The 20,079-nt window shown below is 40.6% G+C and overlaps 1 protein-coding gene across 5 annotated transcripts in view; it reads left to right on the top strand.

The window, feature by feature from the left end:
• Window positions 1-19,092, top strand: part of ncor1 (nuclear receptor corepressor 1) — a 67,412-nt gene extending 48,320 nt beyond the window's left edge. For 2 of the 5 annotated variants that reach the window (XM_059351297.1, XM_059351301.1), the window contains 23 exons: window positions 1,755-1,921; window positions 2,800-2,911; window positions 3,860-3,945; window positions 4,090-4,258; window positions 4,349-4,474; window positions 4,863-4,946; window positions 5,040-5,287; window positions 5,714-6,020; window positions 6,941-7,156; window positions 7,383-7,580; window positions 8,004-8,153; window positions 9,769-9,960; window positions 10,083-10,233; window positions 11,295-11,764; window positions 11,984-12,130; window positions 12,794-12,894; window positions 13,002-13,219; window positions 13,316-13,456; window positions 14,449-14,594; window positions 14,825-14,878; window positions 14,974-15,159; window positions 15,668-15,844; window positions 16,657-19,092. In XM_059351297.1, coding sequence (XP_059207280.1) covers window positions 1,755-1,921; window positions 2,800-2,911; window positions 3,860-3,945; window positions 4,090-4,258; window positions 4,349-4,474; window positions 4,863-4,946; window positions 5,040-5,287; window positions 5,714-6,020; window positions 6,941-7,156; window positions 7,383-7,580; window positions 8,004-8,153; window positions 9,769-9,960; window positions 10,083-10,233; window positions 11,295-11,764; window positions 11,984-12,130; window positions 12,794-12,894; window positions 13,002-13,219; window positions 13,316-13,456; window positions 14,449-14,594; window positions 14,825-14,878; window positions 14,974-15,159; window positions 15,668-15,844; window positions 16,657-16,919 — 4,109 coding nt within the window. In that variant the 3' untranslated portion in view covers window positions 16,920-19,092. The remainder of the gene's footprint in view (window positions 1-1,754; window positions 1,922-2,799; window positions 2,912-3,859; window positions 3,946-4,089; window positions 4,259-4,348; window positions 4,475-4,862; window positions 4,947-5,039; window positions 5,288-5,713; window positions 6,021-6,940; window positions 7,157-7,382; window positions 7,581-8,003; window positions 8,154-9,768; window positions 9,961-10,082; window positions 10,234-11,294; window positions 11,765-11,983; window positions 12,131-12,793; window positions 12,895-13,001; window positions 13,220-13,315; window positions 13,457-14,448; window positions 14,595-14,824; window positions 14,879-14,973; window positions 15,160-15,667; window positions 15,845-16,656) is intronic. The other 3 variants (XM_059351298.1, XM_059351299.1, XM_059351300.1) reach the window with 3 other exon arrangements.
• Window positions 19,093-20,079: the final 987 nt, after the last annotated feature.

A 20,079-nucleotide genomic window follows, 5' to 3' on the forward strand; every position in this document is an offset into this window, starting at 1 on the left:
CTATATTTACATCTGTTTGACATTATTGCAGGAGTGCACTGATTAAACATCACTGTGTGTTTATTGCAGTTTTGTATTGTACATGAGTTAAATTTCTCAGAGACATCTTGATGCATGTGTGACATGCTTCCTCCCCTGGCCTATCACACTCATTAAGCTCCGCATAAACAAAATGTTTTTGATTGCTGTTGTGACACTGATTAAAATTAAATTGAGAAATTCAAAATAGATTGAAAGATTGAATGAATGTAGGACATTTTTCTGGTATTTGCAAGAATTTGACAGTCATACTAGAGCAAAGTTTATCACTCTCAAAGAGGGTTTGTTTACTATATTTACAATTTTGTTTCAAGCACTGCAGCAAAAGCTTGCCTCTGCTTGAAGAAGGCAAAAGGATGCAGGGCGCCACATGTTTGGAAAACATTTCATGTGAAAATGACTTCAGCTGTTGTTGATGTGAATGACATTTTTCTAAAGTTGAACTAAAATGGCTTTTCCTTGCTTGTTATTTGGGGCAAACATACTTCTCATGCCCTGACAAATTAGGTTGTCCCTGATGGTGATTTGCAGCATGAATGTTAATGTTTGACACACCGTCTCCCTGCAAGCAGGATTTATAAATTCGTCATAGAGCTGCTTGTTTTCTCGTCTGTCCCCGTATGAGCCACCGTGACGTCCATGCCGGCTGCAGGAGCTCTCACACAGCCATTTGCATTTTTGATTTTGTAGAGTGCAGAGCATGAGGCGAGCTCCCTGCATGGAGGTTATTCCGGGTCTTGGGTGTTGATCATGAGCCATTTGTCTACTCAGCTTTCAGAGGAGACGGAAAAGCAGACATCAGGCAATGGGCCAGGGTTACCTCGAGTTGAGGACAGGCTATTAAGTGAGGTCTTCAGTGCTCACTTCAACACTCACTGGAATCCGTCAGAATTAAACTGAATATTTGATCATGCAGTCTTTGATGGGAAATGGAGCTTAATGGAACCCTTGTGTTGGCTGTGTTGAAGCTGTGATGTCTGGCAGCAAGACATTATATAGGTTACTGTATGAGCTGATTTTAGTTTGCATTAAATAAAGTTTCTGATGCTTAAATGTTGGCCAGTGAGCACTATCATTACATATATAATACAGTGTTTCCCACAGACCAGATAGCAATTTGTGGTGCTCCACGGACACCGGCAAAGTCCTAAATTCTTTAAATATATCACTTTTTTGACATTTCAAACATTTTGAGGCGAGAAAGTAGCCACTTAGATCCCCAGTGCGTCGTTAATTTGTCTAAATACCAGCTGGTTTACACTTTTGTTCGGACGAATTCGGTGCTACTCAAGCTAGCCATCGTGAGCAACACACTTCCGGTTACATTTACAAAAATAAAACGCCCGTTCCCGTTACGATAGAATTTGTGCTTTTACTTCGAAAACAGGAAGCGAACCTACCCTCGATGTAGCTAGCTTGAAGCAGCCGCTTTGACTGCTCTCGTCCCGTTAACGGCATTTGAAGAGAGAGTCTTGCCAGCTCAGAGATCGGCCCGGTTCATTGTAAAACATTTATTTATTGATGTGAATGCGGTGTCTTCTGTGCGTAGGCCAACGTTACGGACGTTACAGTTTTTTCAATGTCCTACAGAGGGGAAAAAAAATAACAGAATCATTTTGTGGCGGTCGGTCTCCATTATGTGGGGGTGCGCCACAGAATGGTCTATGTGTGGGAAACACTGTAATATATATATTATTTTTTCATGTTCCCACCAGTTCTCCACCCTGCCCCCAACCAGCTGGTCCAAAGTATGCAAGATGGAGTCCGGGTGACGTTCAGCAGACCCAGCCGACCTCCCAACATTCCCTCTCCTCCTCCACTCATTCCAACCACCAAGCCCACGGACAAGCCCTCCTTCATCCAAGGAGGCTCCATCTCCCAGGTAAGACCCCAAGGGGACTGCTCTACTGTTGGACCCTCCTCTTAGTTTACCACATCACTGATATTCTCACCATATCTGTCACAGTCCCTAAAGATTCCCTGTGGAGTTTTTGACCTCTTGTAGCTCTGTGCAGCTGTTTCTATAAATGGGTTGCTGTTTTGTTTATCTCGTGCATGCACATGAGGAGACAATGCACATTCCTGTGGATTTTCAGTTTCACACGATTGCAATGATCAGGTGAAGACATGCAACAATGCGCCAGCAAAGACGAGGAAGAAGAACACAGCTGGCAAGCAAACATCAGTACAAACAATGCAAGATGTACTTTAAATACTTTAATGTAACTCAAACATTTTCTGAGAAAGAAAAATGCATTCAGCACATCTACCTTAATATTATTTACCGATTCATCAAAGTGTTTGTTTGTGTAAAGTTATAGCATTCTAATAAAAAGAAATGCTGCATCTTTTAAATTATTCTCTCCCAAATAAATGATCCAAGTATTATTTTCTAGACTTTTTTTCAGTCTCATAGAATTTAAAAAAACTTTGAATGCCTGTAATAATTTACTCATCCATTTTTAAATTGCCACAAAGAATAACTATTTATGAAATTAAAGAACATTTGTTGGGAATGAAGGAACAGTAAATGTATACCTTTTCCTGTGTCTTTGGTAGCTCAGCCCAACAGAAATAGAATAATTAGAATATGATTTCTTGGTAACCATCAGCACAGATAGCAAGCAACTAGGTCAGTATAAAAGCTAATATTGATCAGGCCTTTTGTTTAGCTGTCATCAACTGTAACACATAAAAAACTGTCAACCACACTTGACAAACTCTTGTTTTCATGGACATTTTTTGTTCCTGCTTTTCCAGGGAACCCCTGGCACATACCTGTCCCATGCCGTCTATGGGCCAGAGGCGACTAAGAGCAGCGGGGGCTCCATCTCTCTGGGTCGGCCTCGGCAGCAGGATCCTAACAAGCCTGGTAGGAGGACAGACTGACACATTACTAAGAGAAGCCTCATGTGCACCTTTAGACAGACATTAAGTCCCACCTAGTTTAATGATTGCTGTATTTTGCAGGTTTTATGTCTTGACATCAACACATTTTGCCAAAGCATGCTTTTATTGTTGTCAGTGTTCAAACATATTAAAAATAGACGAGTCACTAATGTCACACATAAAATCTCCTGCGATAGCAATCACAATAACCTTTTATTCTAAATTCACATGGACATTGTCAACTAGGGTTGTATCCACTTTTAGTGAGATGGCGTCTTCAGTCACTGAACCTGAACTGCATCTGAAACTGAAATCTTGATACTTTGCACTTCTCCTCAGTCACACCAGAGTCTCTTCTCCACTCTTAAGTAGAGCAACTAACAGAGGCGAACTAAATCTATCATGAAGGAAACTTATTACAGATTAATTAATACATACATAGTGTAAAATATGTTACGTTTCAAATACTGACTCACTTTTAAGCTCACTATTAATATCTTCACGTGGGCCTGTGTGGACAAGGTTCATATTGTCCACACTGGTGTTTAGTCCAATTCCCACTGCTGCTGAAAGGTTACTGTTTTTGCTGCGTTATTATGGAGCACTGCAGTGTGTTTAATGCAATGCATCAAAATCATTATTGTTACTTATCATTGACATATTCCAGACTGGAAAAACTAACAACAAACTGGCATTTAAAGGGGTAAAATTCAGAAAATTAATGAATATTTGGTTTTTATAATTTAACTCAGTGAAAATATAACATAATATATAGTTACATTTCACTTTTGAGGCAGATTTTGTCCTCTAAGGACACCAGAGCAACTTTTTAAAACCACTTAAACTCATATGCCTACAATAGTGAAACTCCACTAGATGACACTCGGCATGCATGACTTAACACTCGTTTTTATCCTCTGTAACTCTTCAGGAGCTGCAGTTCCATCCATACAGGATGGCAGAGGCAACCAAGTGAAGATGGGCGACGGTCAGGCTGTGAGAGGATCAATCACTCAGGTAACAAATGGATGAAGTGATTTTTTTTTCCCTTTTTTTTTAATGGTAAATGAATAGCAGAACCTCTTAAGGGATAAATTGTTTTTTTCATAGGTCATTTGCTTTTTATGATGCATTATATCTTTGCTCTTTTCAACAAAACAGGGCACACCAGCCCTGCCCCAGTCCAGTATTGCCGCAGACCTCCTGAAGAGCACAATCACAAAGCTGGCCACAGAGGACCTGAGCAGCTCAGACAAGGCGCGGGGAGAACAGCTGTCTAAGGGTCAGGTCATCTATGAAGGCAAGATTGGTCACATCCTCTCCTATGAAGGTGAGTGCTTTGATTATTGATAACAAAAGGTTTGTTGAGTATTCCTTTAGCCAGCACACAAACTCGATTGTGTGTTTTTGTGTCCCAAAGCTATCAAGAACCCTCGAGAAAACACCCGCAGCCCCAGAACAGGCCATGAGCTCAAGCGCTCTTACGACATGATGGAGGGGCCGATGGGCAGGGGACACCCTGGCAGGGAAGGAGCTCCATTTGAGGGTATTACTTTTGCATTATTGAATACAAACTACAGGTGCATCTCAATAAATTAGAATATGATGGAAAAGTCAATTTCAAGTAGTTCAAGTCAAATAGCCCCAACAAAGTATTGAGTGCATAAAGATGATATACTTTTCAAAGGCCAACATTTCCATATTAAACATACTTTTTAAAATTGGTCTTTTGTAAGCAATTTTTTTGAGACACTGAATTTTTAGGTCTTTATTAAATGTAAGCCATAATCATTATAATTAGAAGAAATTAAATAAATTAAGATATCAAATGTTTCATTCTCTGTGTAATGGATCTATATGATGTGTTATTTCCACTTTTTAAATTGAATTAATTGAATTATTCAGGAGAGTGACTGTGCTTGTTTGTTTCTCAGGACTGATGAGCAGAGCCTTGCCCAGAGAAGGTGTACATGGAGATTCTCAGGAAAGACCAATGATGACAGGATCTATCATGCAAGGTAGCTAATTTTAAAGCTTGCCATTATCCCACAAATCACTAACTACATTGTAGCATAAAATGATGAGAAAAATACTTTTTCAAATATTTCCAGGAACACCTAGAACCGCTGCGGAGACTTATGAAGATGCCATGAAATATGGAAAACAGATAAAGCGAGAGAGCCCACCGATCCGCTCCTTCGAAGGAGGTATTGGCAAGGGCAAGCCCTACGAGGGAGGCAATACTATCAAAGAAATGGGACGCTCCATTCACGAAATCCCCAGACAAGATCAGTCCGGCCTGGACATCTGCAAGACCCCTGAGCTGGACAGGAGGGTTATGGAGGGATCCATGTCCCAGGTAAGACCAGACCATCATTTTTTTTGTTAAACAGTATTTATTTCTGCAATTCTTTCAATTAATTTAATGAACCAAATCAGTAGCTTGGCACAATCTATTCTTCTTCTTCTTATTATTATTATATATATTTTTACCATAAACCTTGTGACTCTCCAAGCACCACACGATAATTCTACTCCTCAAATAATTGTCACTAGCACTTATTGATGCACTAATAGCTCTTATTGCACTATACCTTGATTGTTTGCTTTCATTCTTCCTGTAAGTCGCTTTGGATAAAAGCGTCTGCTAAATGACTAAATGTAAATGTAAATGAAAATGACTCACTGGGGACATTCTGACCTTTTTTAATTATTTTTTTTGCAATCATCTTGGCTGTGCTAATGCATATCCCTTTTTTTCTTTTCTTTTCTTTTTTTCTTCCAGATTCACCCTCTCAACCAGTCGGCTATCAAGCACAATGTCAAGCCCCTCATCACCAGTCCTGCTAAGCTTCCCCACAACATGCCCCAGCTCGAGGCCATGGAACGAGCCAAATACGAAGAGGGCAAGGCAGTCCGCCACACTGTGGTCAACTCCACCGCCTCTGTCCTGCGCTCCACACATCAGGAGGCCAACAAATCCCAGCTTAGCCCAAGCATGTATGAGGACGCCAACGCTCGCAGGACCCCAGTTAACTACAGCACCAATCCTGTGTCCAGAGGATCACCCATGTTGGGACGTACACCAGAAGGTAATGTATATTCTCCAACCATTTTATTTGCAAACTATGTAACCTCAGCTTCTCAAAAAAATTGTAAAATTGTTGGGAAAGAGCAGAAACAACTAAGGAATTTATAAAATAAGGAAGGGTCTTTGCTTTGCATTTTACATCACTGGTGCCAAGCCTGTTGTATTCTGACTGCATTTGATTGTGATAGAGCATCTTTCTTATCAATAACTAACCAACCATCAAACTATTCTTCATATTTAATAATATTAAGGAGGGCTAATGTTAGCCAGCTCTCTCCACAATGTTTCTGTCAGGAGATGGTGCAAGTCGCCAGATTTTATATGCTTTTAAAAAAACTGGACATTTATCACTTGTTACAAGAAAAACAAATGTGCAGTTTTATATATACAGTCATGGAAAAATAATATTAGACCACCCTTGTTTTCTCTAATATCTTGTTTATTGGTACAACAACTAAAGGTAAATTTGTTTGGACAAATATAATGATAACAAAAATAGCTGATACGGGTTTAATTTAAGAGCTGATATCTAGCCATTTTCCATGGTTTTCTTGATAATGATTTGAAGTGTATATATAAAAAAACAACATGAATCCACATTACGAGTTGTGTTATTTTTAATTTAATAGAAGCATTTTTCAGTCAAAAGTGAAGCATCACAGATATGATGGGTTATATATGGTGGGACTTATATACTACACTATATTATATACTATAGTGGGCCATTCCCACCTCATTCACTTTAAGAGAACTGGCACCAATGCAAAATTATAATGCTGTCACAATAACATCTGACAATTCCTTCTTTTATAAATTAATTGGAAACAACTGATGTGTTAATGAAATGCAGGTGAAACAAACATTATTATTGTTAACCAAGCAGTAATTAATTATAAATGTGTGTTCCTCTCTTCTACAAAGGTGCAAAATCTGTTGCACATGAAAGAAAGAGTGCCATGACCCCGACACAGAGGGACAGTGTCCCGGCCAAGTCCCCGGTGTCGGGAGGTGACCCCGTAGCCTCTCACAGCCCCTTCGACCCCCACCACCGGCCTGTCGGACCCGGGGAAGTGTACCGACCCCACCTGCCTCCACATCTGGACCCCTCCCTGACCTTCCACAGAGTGCTGGATCCTGGTACAGTGATTAAATCCTTTTCCACTGTTTCCACCATAACTACAAACAAAACCTTGTTTCTATTTAAACTAACGAAAGCAACTCAGGCCGTCTCATTCATATGCATACTACACGGCCGGGATCTTTTTCAGCTATTGACGTCAGCAGTTGCGATCAGTATCTGTGTACCTTCTGTTCATGTGTTTTGTTTTTTCCTGTGTTTTTTTCCCCCTGTTGTCTGCTACAGCGTTCATGTTCCCCAGGCAACCATCTCCAACAGGGTACCACAACACCTACCAGCTGTACACCATGGAGAACACGCGGCAGACAATCCTCAACGATTATATCACATCCCAGCATATGCAAGGCATCCGACCTGACATGGCCCGAGGGTTGTCACCACGGGAACAGCCCGTCGCTCTCCCTTACCCAGCCGGAGCTCGAGGTACGGATCTCCACCAGCTGACCCTCTCTCACCTGCCACAACAGGCAGGGGAGAGGGTGCAGTATGCAGACCGTGTGCTTGTGAAGTAGTGGCTACCTTTTCCAGACGCCCAGAAGCAAATGACCTGGTTAAATTTAGCTGATTTGCTCTTAATATTAGGGCTGCAACTGATTCGGCTACTACTCAATTTATCAATTGGGTGCGGTCATGCAAATCTCCATTTGCTGAGTGGTTGCTTCTTACAAGTTGACCACTATTCCACTCCCTTTGCAGCCCTGTTGCTTAATGATCAATCTGTATTTGTGAGCACTAACAGATGATGGTGATGGGTTACAGCTAAATGTATACGGTGTTCATTCATTCAGAAATTGATGGATCAGTTCTTGTTGTTCACCGTTGGCCCTTTGCTTCTGTCTGTAAAAGGGATTATTGATCTAGCCCAGATGCCTCCAACTATCCTGTTGCCTCACCCTGGGGGAACAGGTACTCCCACTTTGGAACGCATCGCCTACCTCCCTGGAGCTCAGCCCCCTTTCCCTCCTAGGGCTTTCAACCCAACCTCCATATCGCCAGGTGAGGACCCCTCCCTTCCCCATGCCTACACGTGTTCCCTTATCTTCCCTGCCAAGATCACCTCTGTCAGAGTGCAGCCCTGCACTGGCCTGGGGGGTCAGAGGTCAGTTCTACTTGTCCAGTGATGGAGCAAGTTGAGTCTGACTGCAAGCAAACCAGGAGGTGTCTGACTGTTGTGATTTTCTTTTTTTACCTGAAGAAACTGTCAATAGATAATTTTAGGGGCACAGAAATGTGAAATAAATTGTTTTTTTTTGTTTGTTTTTAAAACGTGTTTATTGTTTTTTCACAAAAAGTAAACAAACATTCATACATTCACAGCAGGGTAAACATTCATACATTCAGCCCTGTAATTTATACTCCAAATAAAGTTATTTTACCAACCATATTCATACTTAACTGACAAAAATAAACAGATATTGGCTTAATTAAACAAAATTCCCCCACCCATCCTAATACAATCACTGTCTAACCAATTCTCAGTATGTCAGCTGAGTACAAGTGGATTATCAAGGAAAAAGGATAGCTACAGGCAAAAAAAGGGACTTTTTGTAACCCTCTGCAATATGATACAATTACTTCTAACTTGTTAGTTAAACAAAACGAAACAAAACAAAAAACAGAACAAAAAAAAAAAAAAAATACATTTAAAAAAAAAGAGAGTGATTTGGTCTTTGGATGTCAGACATATCATGTTGGTGATGTTTACGAAGCAAAGGCACTTGGCACGTGAAATAAATAGTTTGCACCCTACTCCTCTTTGAATGGCCGTATTAGGTTTTATGACAGCAGTTCAATTGTATTATCTAAAATCAACACTCTGGTAGTATGTAGGCTAGAAACCACTGTAGTTATGCTGCCTTTATATGGATTCAGGCAGACGGTAGACAGCACAACGGATATCATTTTAGTGGACGAGGGCAGGACTGTAAAGTTAGGTGAGGCCGGCAGTGAATATTGAAAATGGTATTTGTAGATGGCGTTGCCCTCTAAAGTTAAAATATTTTAACTGTTTCTGTACAACTGAATGTTGCATACCTTCCTAACACTGGTACAAAAACACAATTTTGGTGCTGCAACACCTGTAATTATATGATAAGAGCCTGAAATCTTACCAATACTTAGCTTGTTAAATCACAAGCTACGTTACCAGAATAATAATTACATAAAAAAAAATAGACCAGAAATATTAATATTAAATACACAATACAACACCACCATAACAACATATCATCATGAATGTTGGTTTTGCCGTCCTGCCATTCAGTAATTTGTTTTAAAATTTGCCAAGAGCTCAGTCACTGTGACATGTGATCTAATAATGTTTCACTCCAATGAAGATCATCTTAAAACATACACAGTGCCTTCACAATTGAGACTTTTAAGTGGAAATGCAACTAAAGCAGCAGCACTGTAACGAACTCTGGGTGATATGATAATATTCCTATCTGAGGCTGAATATTATTGTGTATCACGATTGTTATGATGGATTCAGAACTTGTCTGCAATGCCATTTAGTTCAGATTTCTGAAGACCGCCTGACCCATCCTCCTGAGGTCCTGTAAATAGCCTGTGTATAAATCCTGTGTGTGATGTCTGTCATTGTTGTCCTCAGGCCACCAAGCCCACCTGGCCGCTGCAGCTGCTGCCAGTGCTGAGAGGGAACGAGAGAGGGAGCGCGACCGGGAGCAGCAGGAGAAAGAGAGAGAAAAGGAAAGGGAAAGGGAGCAGCGAGACAGGGAGCGGGAGCGGGAAATGCGAGAACGAGAGCGGGAGCGAGAGAGAACCAATGAATACATCAGAGGAGGTGAGTTGTTTTATTGCTGTTTAAAAGTTGTTGAAAAATCTCAGCTCGATCATTGTCGGATGATGAGTTGACAGAAATTACTCCTGTGCACTTTTATGAAACCCACTGTTAAAATGTTTAAGTTTTGTGTTTTTCAGGTGTTCAGGAGCAGCCGGGGCGGCCAGGGAGTCGGAGTTATTTGCACTCCCCCTCGCCCTCGCTCAGGACACAGGAGGTAGTTGTTCAGCAGCGGCCGAGCATCTTCCAGGGAAAGAGTGTCATCACCTCTCTGATGTAAGTCTCAACCTGTTCTAACTCTGAGTTTACATGAGCTCACTTACAATCTTTGTATATGTCTGCTCATGTACGCATGAGGGTTATTCCTCAATTTATATGTATGTTTAAATTTTGGGCAGCAGTATTTGTGTGTGTCAGATACTCCTAAGCCTGTCACGATAACACATTTAGGATGATATATTTTCCCAGAAACTGTCACGATAAACGTTAGTATCGTTGTATCGATTGTTGTTCTAGTTTTATAACGATATTAGAGCATAATAAGTACATCCTTTTTCACAGTTCATTTTTAAATCTCGGGAATATTAAACATTGGAATTGAAATGTGGAAAAGAAATATTAAAATGTTCTAGATATAATTATAGATATCCTCGAGAATCTGATCGAAATCCTCCATCCTTGGATACAAGATACTGAACCCCAAAAGGCCCACCAATGCTGCGTTCATCAGTGTGTGAATAAATTCCCAATAGTGGCAGGTGGCACGGTTTAGGGTAGCCTCGGCCACCAGTATGAATGTGTGCGTGAATGAGTGCAGTCTGTAGTGTAAAGCGCTTTGGATAAAAGCTCTATATAAGTGCAGTCCATTTACCCTTTACCATTTAGATACATAAAACATAAATAAATAAACTACAACCAAAACAAATAAAATAGACTTTCAGGCTCTGTTAACAAAACATTGCAATGTGATAATCATGATGTATTATATTATTTTATTATTAAAATAACACATAAACAGCTGGAATGGCTGCTTGGGAGATATGGTTTTTTTTTGACAATTTGTGCTGCCTGTTAAACATTTGCAGCATTACTTAAAACACAACACGAAAAAGCACAAAAAGTCAATATATTGAGTCCAGAAAAAAACTATCGTGTCCATTTTTATATTTCGAACGATAAGTCGATATACTAATTATCGTGACAGGCCTAAAACTCCTCCTTTTAAAGTATCGACAGCAGTGCTTCAGATGCATTAGTTGGACAAACCACATCCTTTTAACTGGACTCGTCCATCAGGAAATACGGTTGATGCCTTCATCTCTTTATTTCCTCTTCAGGCCTCATTCAGCAGCAGCGACAGCAGCAGCACAGAGCAACTCTCGCTACAGTGCAGCTGATGCTCTGGCTGCTCTGGTGGACGCTGCAGCCTCCGCCCCGCTGATGGACGTGGCCAAGGGGAAGGAGAGTAAACACGAGCGGGAGGATGAAATGGCTGCAGCTCGGCGAGCAGCCAGCCTGTCGGAGCAGCAACAGCAGGAGGCAGATAGGCGCTCCATGCAGTCACCGTATGGAGCGATGTCCCTGCCAGGGGGAAAGCCCCATCCAGCTTACTCTGAGGGCCCTGGAGCCGGGGGTAAGGATAAGGGCCCACAAAGCTCAAAGTCCCGCATCGAAGAGGAACTTCGTACTCGTGGAAAGACAACTATCACAGCCGCTAACTTCATTGATGTCATCATCACGCGGCAGATCGCCCCGGACAAAGACTCACGAGAGCGAGGCTCTCAGAGCTCCGACTCATCGAGCAGCTGTAAGTGTGATAGCGAGCCAGTTCTGGTGCATTTGAAGTCTGATGTGGTGTGCTGCGCAGCTCTACAATGAAATAAGATTTTACCCTTTTTTAATAGTAAAAAAAAGTTGGCACACTTAAAATCCTAGTGTGATCTTAGAGGAGAACATAACCAGACCTTAATCATTTGTACTTTTCTCAGCATGAATTCCTAACTCTTTGTCCATACTTTTTCTGCAGTGTCATCCAATCGATATGATAACACCGGTGGAGGAGCCATTGAGGTGATAAGCCCTGCTAGTTCCCCAGTCCAACCCCAACAGGAAAAACCAGAGGAACAACAACAACAACAACAACAACAACAACAACAACAACAACAGGCAGCAGGTACGAACACACAAACTTGATTCAAGTGTAAGATATTTTGGAGGAAGAAGTATACTGGATAATGTTTCAATCTATTTAAAGATTGTATTGTAAGTATGTTGTGCTTCAGATCAAAGAGCTATATCAGATGTGGATGTGAAGTCTAAATTGAGCTGCTTGGCACTTGGCGTAAACATCCTATAACTTAAATGACTTAACCCATTGACCTCGTCATTGAGACTTCGGGACACCAGTCTCGTTACGACTCCACTCCAGTTATTCCTGTCGCCTGCAAACAGATGTAGACCACTTGCTATTGGCATATATACTGTCATGGAAAAAATTATTAGATCACCCTTGTTTTCTTCTTGCTTTCTTGTTCATTTTAATGCCTGGTACAAGTAAAGGTACATTTGTTTGGACAAATATAATGATAACAACAAAAATAGCTCATAAGAGTTTAATTTAAGAGCTGATATCTAAACATTTAACATGGTTCTCTTGATAATGAGTTTGGTTATTATTAAGAAAACCATGGAAAATGGCATTAAAATGAACAAGAAATTGAAGAAAACAATGGTCTAATAATTTTTTCCATGACTGTATTAATAAGCTCCTCCCTGTCACCCTGACTTTCTCTCAAAATAACAAAACAACTTTCTGTCTCTTTTCGACTTTCACCAGCAGGTATGCGGAGCTACGACATGAGTCGTTACCGGCAACCAGCGGAGCCACCGCAACCCCAGCAGACTCACCGGGTCATGACCTTAGCAGACCACATTTCGGTAAGAAATCTAAAAAAGTAATGCTGAAAATACCAGATATACCATGTACATCAACCCATCCTAACTAACTAATCTGTTCTTATGGTCCCTTCCTTCCTGTCATGCAGCATATCATAACCCAGGACTTTGCCAGGAATCAGGATCCTGCTCCTGTCTCCTCCTCAGCTTCGGCCACATTCCAGAGCGTGGTGCCAACCGTGTCCTCTTCTGGGCGAGCCAAGATGGCCAGCCGCTACAGTCCTGAGAATCAGATCCAGGCCCCACACCACCAGAGACCCTCCAACAGAGTTTCTCCAGAGAATGCCCCTGACAAGCCCAGAGCTAGGTACATGAGCCAAGCAGTTAACCTTAAAATAATCAGTGAGTCTATTTTAAAACTCATCCTCTGTCTAACATTTGTGTCCCTCTGCTCCCTGTCTAGGCCTGGTAAATCTCCAGAGCGAGGGGGCCGGCAGATGGAGAACTACGAACCCATCTCTCCACCACAGAGCTACCAAAGCATGGACAAACAGGACGCTGTCGGGGGTCCACCCCAGAGGCGAGAAGAAAACACAGAGATCAGGTACAGGATCCCCACAGGTCGGAGCGTCCGATGTTTGAAGCGGTTTGCAGAACAACCAATACATCTTTTAATTGCTTAAAGCTGGGAAGGATTTTTTTTAAGTGGCACTGATCAAATGATTCACAATATATTCTTCTGGACCTCCTCCTAGGCTTTGTTTTTAGGCCACAGAAAATCTAGCCTGCGACAGAAAACTTGGCTGATCAAGGGTCTTCTTTAAATTTAAAGAGGATTAAGAATTAGTTTTGATATCTATATTAAACAGTAAAAAGTGTGCAACTTTTAAATTTTGAGATATACATGACTTGTCAGCAGTAATGAGTATTAGTAAACGCTCATAACACTCTTCCTTGTGTCCATATCCAAGTAAACCACGGAGACCAGCTGGTAAACTTGAAATGATTACTCGAAAAAATACAGAAACGTAAAATGTTGTCATGAAATTGAATACAAATTGCGTCCTATACCTAAAATGTGGAGTGGAGAGAGAGGTCAGAAAACAATATGGCTCCACTCCCCGCTTGTCCTGACTGACCACAAATTCACATTACCTACAAAACACTTGGAAGAGTGGCACATTAATGGTGCAGTCTTCACAAAACGAAAATACATCTGTCCACAAATATTGTAAATACCAAAACATGTACATATTGTAAATATTCTTATCCTTAATCCTAATGAACTTCAATCATTCTTTTCAACAACAAAAACTGCATTTAGCTTCATACAGTAATAATGCTTTGAATATTAAATAAGCTCTATTTAAACACTTGATCTAAACAAAACAGAGTTTTTTGTCATCTGTTATTTGATGCCTGACTGTATTGGACTGTTAATCAATTTCTTGTATGGATGCCAACAGGCAGAACGTTCCTCCCTGCTGGCAGTCGTTTAATATCCCAGTGGGGGTCAAAGTGCCTTGTGCCAAGAGCCTGTGGCCCCAGTTACTACTTACTCTTTGCTGACTGACTCTTTACCATTTCTGGTTCAAGGAGCGACTCGCGGTCCCCGGGGAGTGTCAGCTACTTGCCCTCTTTCTTCACCAAGCTGGAGAACACCTCGCCAATGGTGAAATCCAAGAAGCAGGAGATCTTTCGTAAGTTGAACTCCAACTCTGGTGTTGGTGATTCTGATGTTGGTAAGTGGGTCTTCTCTTATCCTCTTCCTTCAAACTGTCATGCATGCATCAGATGATGGACTCTGTTAATGTGTGTGCATGCAAAACATTTGGGCATCATTAATTCATTCCTTCTCATTTTTCAAGCTCAGTAAGCATGTGATAAAATTGGAACATCTTGACCTCCTTTATCATGTCTTACTCTATTTTGTGTCAGATGTTTTTTTCAAAAGCTAAAATTTGTCTTGCAGGAAACGCCCAACCTGGCACAGAGATTTTCAACTTGCCTGCTGTTACCAGCTCCAGTAAGTAGCAGTGAAACTGCCTCAGGCACTTCACAGTTCAATCCACTTGATGTCTCCTTTCTCAAAGTTGTTGTTTTTGTTGTTGTGATTTTTAGGCAGCATCAACCCCAGGAATCACTCATTTAGTGACCCAGCCAGTAACCTGGGACTGGAGGACATCATCCGCAAAGCCTTGATGGGAAACTTGGAGGAGAGACCAGACGAGCACCAGGGAGGACTCAACAACACGACCGGCACAGGCAGTGATGCCCGCCAGGAGTCCAACCCGTCCCCAAGTATGGGTAGGCACCAATTCCATTCCCAAATTACACATGTTCAGAATAATAAGAACAATTAAAGCTGCGAGCAGCAATGAACGGACCCGAGCAGAGTGGAGCTGTCGAGGGAGCCAGCCACACCGATCGTCGGCCGCATCCCAAAAGAACCTTCGACAAACAGGCATTCTCATGTTTTATACCAAAACGCCATTTCTTGCCACCTTGCCACACCCACATAGAGTGACGACCTGCAAATCTTTTAATAACTTTTGTTCCCATAGGCTCGGGCCCTAATAAACTTAATTTATAAAGTGGTCTTCAAAACAAACTGCTTTTTATGGTTGAACCAGGATTAAAAAATGTCAAGGCTTAGGCAAATAAAATCAGGCAAATACGGTAATACAGTAATTAAATGGAACACCAACCCCCAACAACTTATTACCAAACAATGGTAAACAACAACAATAAATAAAGTTAAAGCATCTTATGAGTTCTATGTTACTGATAAACATATTCCTGTTTGAATCTACAGGGAAGCAGAAGCAGGGCAAAGCCAACAGCCGTAAATCCAAGTCACCTAACCTGGGTCAGGCCTACGCTGGAGGGGAGCGTCCCTCTTCAGTGTCCTCCGTCCACTCCGAGGGAGATTATCACAGACAGGCCCAAGCCCAGGCCCAGTGGACCTGGGACGACCGACCTTCATCCACAGGTGAGCCGTCCAGTCTCTGCTGTCTTTGACTACAAAACGCCTGGTAAAATCAGACAAATGCCACTACACAGGGCTTGTGGAAAGTTTTTAAAATTTTATCTACACAACCATTCAATCAAAAATAATTTCATATGGAAATTACATCATTTTTGGTTCTTGGGTCCTGGCTTCTCACACCAGATGTGGAGCAGACCTAACCAAAAATACAGTAGTAAGTTAATATGAAAATATAGATATAAATATAAGATAAATAAATATAAATATGGTTAGTTAATATGAACAGCTGGTGAAATTAACAGTGTGTCAATATACAGTCATGGAAAAAATATGAGACCACCCTTGTTTTCTTCAATTTATTGTGCATTTTAATGCCTGGTACAACTAAAGGTAAATTTGTTTGGACAAATATAATAATACAATAAAAATAATACAAAAATAGCTTATAAGAGTTTAATTTAAGAGCTGATATCTAGACATTTTCCATGGTTTTCTTGATAATGATTTTGGTTATTACCAAGGAAAATGTCTAGATATCAGCTCTTAAATTAAACTCCTATGAGCTATTTTTGTTGTTATCATTATATTTCTCCAAACATTAAAATGTACAAGAAATTGAAGAAAATTTGAAATTGAAAAATATTTTTTTCTGTGACTGTACAGTATTTGCTGTAGGTTTAACTGAATTTTTTAAGAGTCTGGACATTTTTGGTTTCGGTACGTTGAAAGTGCTTGAAACAGTTTTGAATTTGCCGTACGAACCTCGAGTATATCTACATTCTGGTTTTTAATGCGTCTTCTCCGTCTCTGTCCAGGATCAATGCAGTTCCCGTACAACCCGCTGACCATGCGCATCCTGAGCAACACGCCTCCCACCTCCATAGCTTCCCCCTCCATACAGAGCCAGCAGCAGCAGCAGCAGCAGCAGCAGCAGCAGCAGCAACAACAACAACAACAGCAGCAGCAGCAGCAACAGCAACAGCCGCCTCCAGCTGGAGCCCCGGTGGCCCAGCAGCAGCGCGTGTGGCAATCTCTGCTGTCAGAGCAATACGAGACCCTGTCTGACAGCGACGACTGAACTCTGCTCGCTACAGCCCCAAAAACCCAAAGAGAGGCCTGCGCTAAAGGCTTGTCTTTTCACCCCCATCTCCCGGAACTATCCTCGCTCACTGGCGAGTGTGACAAATAGATTGGGTGGTGTCCTTTTTATTTTTGGTGCTTTGGCGCCCCCTGGCTGTTAGCTGAGAGTACAAGCGGCAGCCTGTGACAGGCAGGGCTCTCCAGAACGAGACTGGCTTTGGTCTGGAAGCACTCACCCAGCCTGTTGAGGAAAATAAACAAAACTCGACAGAGGGGAGGACGTGAGCTATAGTAAAGATGAAGAACTTAATATGTAAAAAGAAACAACATAAAAGACTATTTCTGAATTCTTATTTTGATTTCTGTAAAGATATACCTTGTCTTTAAGAAAATCATTGTATGTAAATAGAGTAACCTTTTGCAGTGTTTTTCTTAACTTGATTATTTCTTATTTTAATGTCGCTTTTAAATTGATCCACTTTAAATGGGAAGAGTAGGGGTGAAATCTTTAGTATCACAGTCGGTCTCTCCCAGTCCACCCCCACCCCACGTGACCTGACACCCACTCTTAATATTTTTATTACCATAGTGACGCTGAGAGAGACCGGACCTTTGGTTTGTACTTGACCATGAGTGGAGCACAGAGCTTGTGCCACCCCTGCGCGCCATCCACCAAGCACCACCAGAGCCTGAACATCGTGGACATTTCGAGGATGAAACAAAAACACAGACTAACATTTCAAAACCCGCGATGATATTTGATGCCTGTCTTTGCATCGCAGTGGAGATGATGCTTGGATAAGTAACTATCAGATGGTAGAGGTAACTTCTCAGACAACGTTCTAGACAAAGAAATGTCTTCAAAACAAGTTGAGAACACTGGTGTCACAGCAGAAAGGTGAAAAGTCTGATATAAGCTTAATTTTTGCCAGAAAAGATATCCTTATGACTACTCCTGGACCCCGTCTGAATAATGAAAGTGAGCCAATGTTTTTTTTTCTTCAATAGAGCTGACCATGGTGTGTCACATGTAGCTGTCTCTCTCTGCAGTTTCCAACCTGTCCAGAATGATCTGCTCTGCAATGTTGTCATGGTAAAAAATAGTTTGTCAGGTTTTGCCATGCCTTGTGACTTGAGAAAGAAGGCAGCTTTAACTAATTTTCTCAGAGATATACGTTGGTGTTTGATGTTTGTATTTGTTTCTGTAGTCCCTCTTCTTTTTTCTTTTTTTTTTTGATACTGTCCTGACAAGAATCTGAACTCTGTAAATTGTCTTTCCATTACACAAAAGACAAAACTAACCAAACATAAAGAATGGTCTGCACCATTGTTGCACTTTTTTGCTTTGTAGCTTTTGACAAAAAAAAAAAAAGCATACTACCTGCTGTGTAACTTATTCAACCTCCAGCACAGGAGTATACTAAGATGTGCTTTAACTTTTTCCCACCACTCAGAAATCTGGATGTTTTGACTTCCTGTCTTTTCTTGTAGCTGGTACATGAGTTTGTAGTGTGACACTTGCATCACAGTTACAGTTTTAAGTGTTATGGTACCGTTAAATGTTTAGGAGTGTGCCGTCATGGTGATTCAAAAACCGTGACCACTTAATCTCTGCTTTCATTGTGTCAATCAACAGGCATAAAGCTTTGAATATTAATTATTATAGGTCAACTTCATAAATGGCAGTAACGTTCCTTTGCAAGTATGTGAAAAATACACCATATTTTGGCTTTTTAGCTTTCACTTTGCTCAGTTAACAAATTCATTCTGCTCTAAACTTGATATTTCCTTTTCTTCCTTTCATTTTGATTTTGAATCATTTGTCGCTAGCACATGTTCAGATTTTTATTTTCTGTCATTTTCAACATCTTTGTTATTCATCCTGTTTTAGATGGGATGTTATGTGTTTACAAAAGGCAATGACAAAAAAAGTTTACAAACTTGAATCTTAACGAAATCCGACATGAAGCCGAAAAAGAATTGGAGCATCTTTTCAGCTCTCTATCAAACACACAGTGGTGACTTTTTTTGTCTTTTTGAAATTGAGACTTGAAAACCCGTGTATCCTATGATGTTGAAATGCAATGTTTGTATCGCACAATGTCTCTTAGTAGGCTATTACAAGAGTTCAGACCAATCAAATAAAGTGGATCAGTTCTCCACCACTGAAACATGTGTAGGCTCTTAATAGATGTGCCAAATATTTAATTGACTGCTAACATTTTCCTCCTTGTAGACTGTGCCCTGGTCATATGTCATCAACTGAGGTGTAACAAAACTCTACAGGTCCATTTTCATTGGATTTGTGTAATATAAAATGACAATATTCTGATTTCAGCAACTGAGATGTGTGGTTTACAAAAAAAAAAAAAAGACAAATATATACAGTCATGGAAAAAATTATTAGACCACCCTTGTTTTCTTCAGTTTCTTGTTCATTTTAATGCCTGGTACAACTAAAGGTACAATTGTTTGGACAAGTATAATGAGCACCACACGATAATTCTACTCAAAGAATTGTCACTAGCACTTATTGATGCACTAATACCTCTTATTGCACTATTAGGCCATAAGGTGAACCAGGAAAAAGTGGCTAGAAAGTGATTTTCGTTCCCACGTCTGGGCACTACTCTTTTTTTGCATTTTTGCATAGACAATGCCATTGTGGACATTAGGTTAAAAGTTCTCCTCAAAATATCCTGCAGTTTTTTTTTAAGAGCCATAAATGTATAAAAATAGGAATTACAAAAAAACGAAAATCTTATGCAGCTGTTTTTTCTTGTAAATTTATTTACATTCATTCTGGAAACAGAATCTCTCTCACAAATTGACATTAATACATATACCTAACATTTGAGACAAGTATTTTAGCATTAGTATACTTTCATTTGAATTTAAACCATGAAATGTACAAAATAAATGAAAAAAATGCTTCAAAATAAGTGAATAGCAACCTGTACAATTGAACATACACATGGTACATTTTGCTAAACAATGACGTTTTATACATTAAAAATTTCAGTAGATACTGTGTTATAAGAGGAAGTAAAAAATAAAACCGAATAAAGAACACTTTGGCCCAAAATGGCTGACATCAACCAAAATATCAAATAATGCCAAAAAATGGATAATACAACAAAAACTGCATTACAGTTCAG

Source organism: Centropristis striata, chromosome 15 (assembly GCF_030273125.1).
Source record: "Centropristis striata isolate RG_2023a ecotype Rhode Island chromosome 15, C.striata_1.0, whole genome shotgun sequence".
NCBI lineage: Eukaryota > Metazoa > Chordata > Actinopteri > Perciformes > Serranidae > Centropristis > Centropristis striata.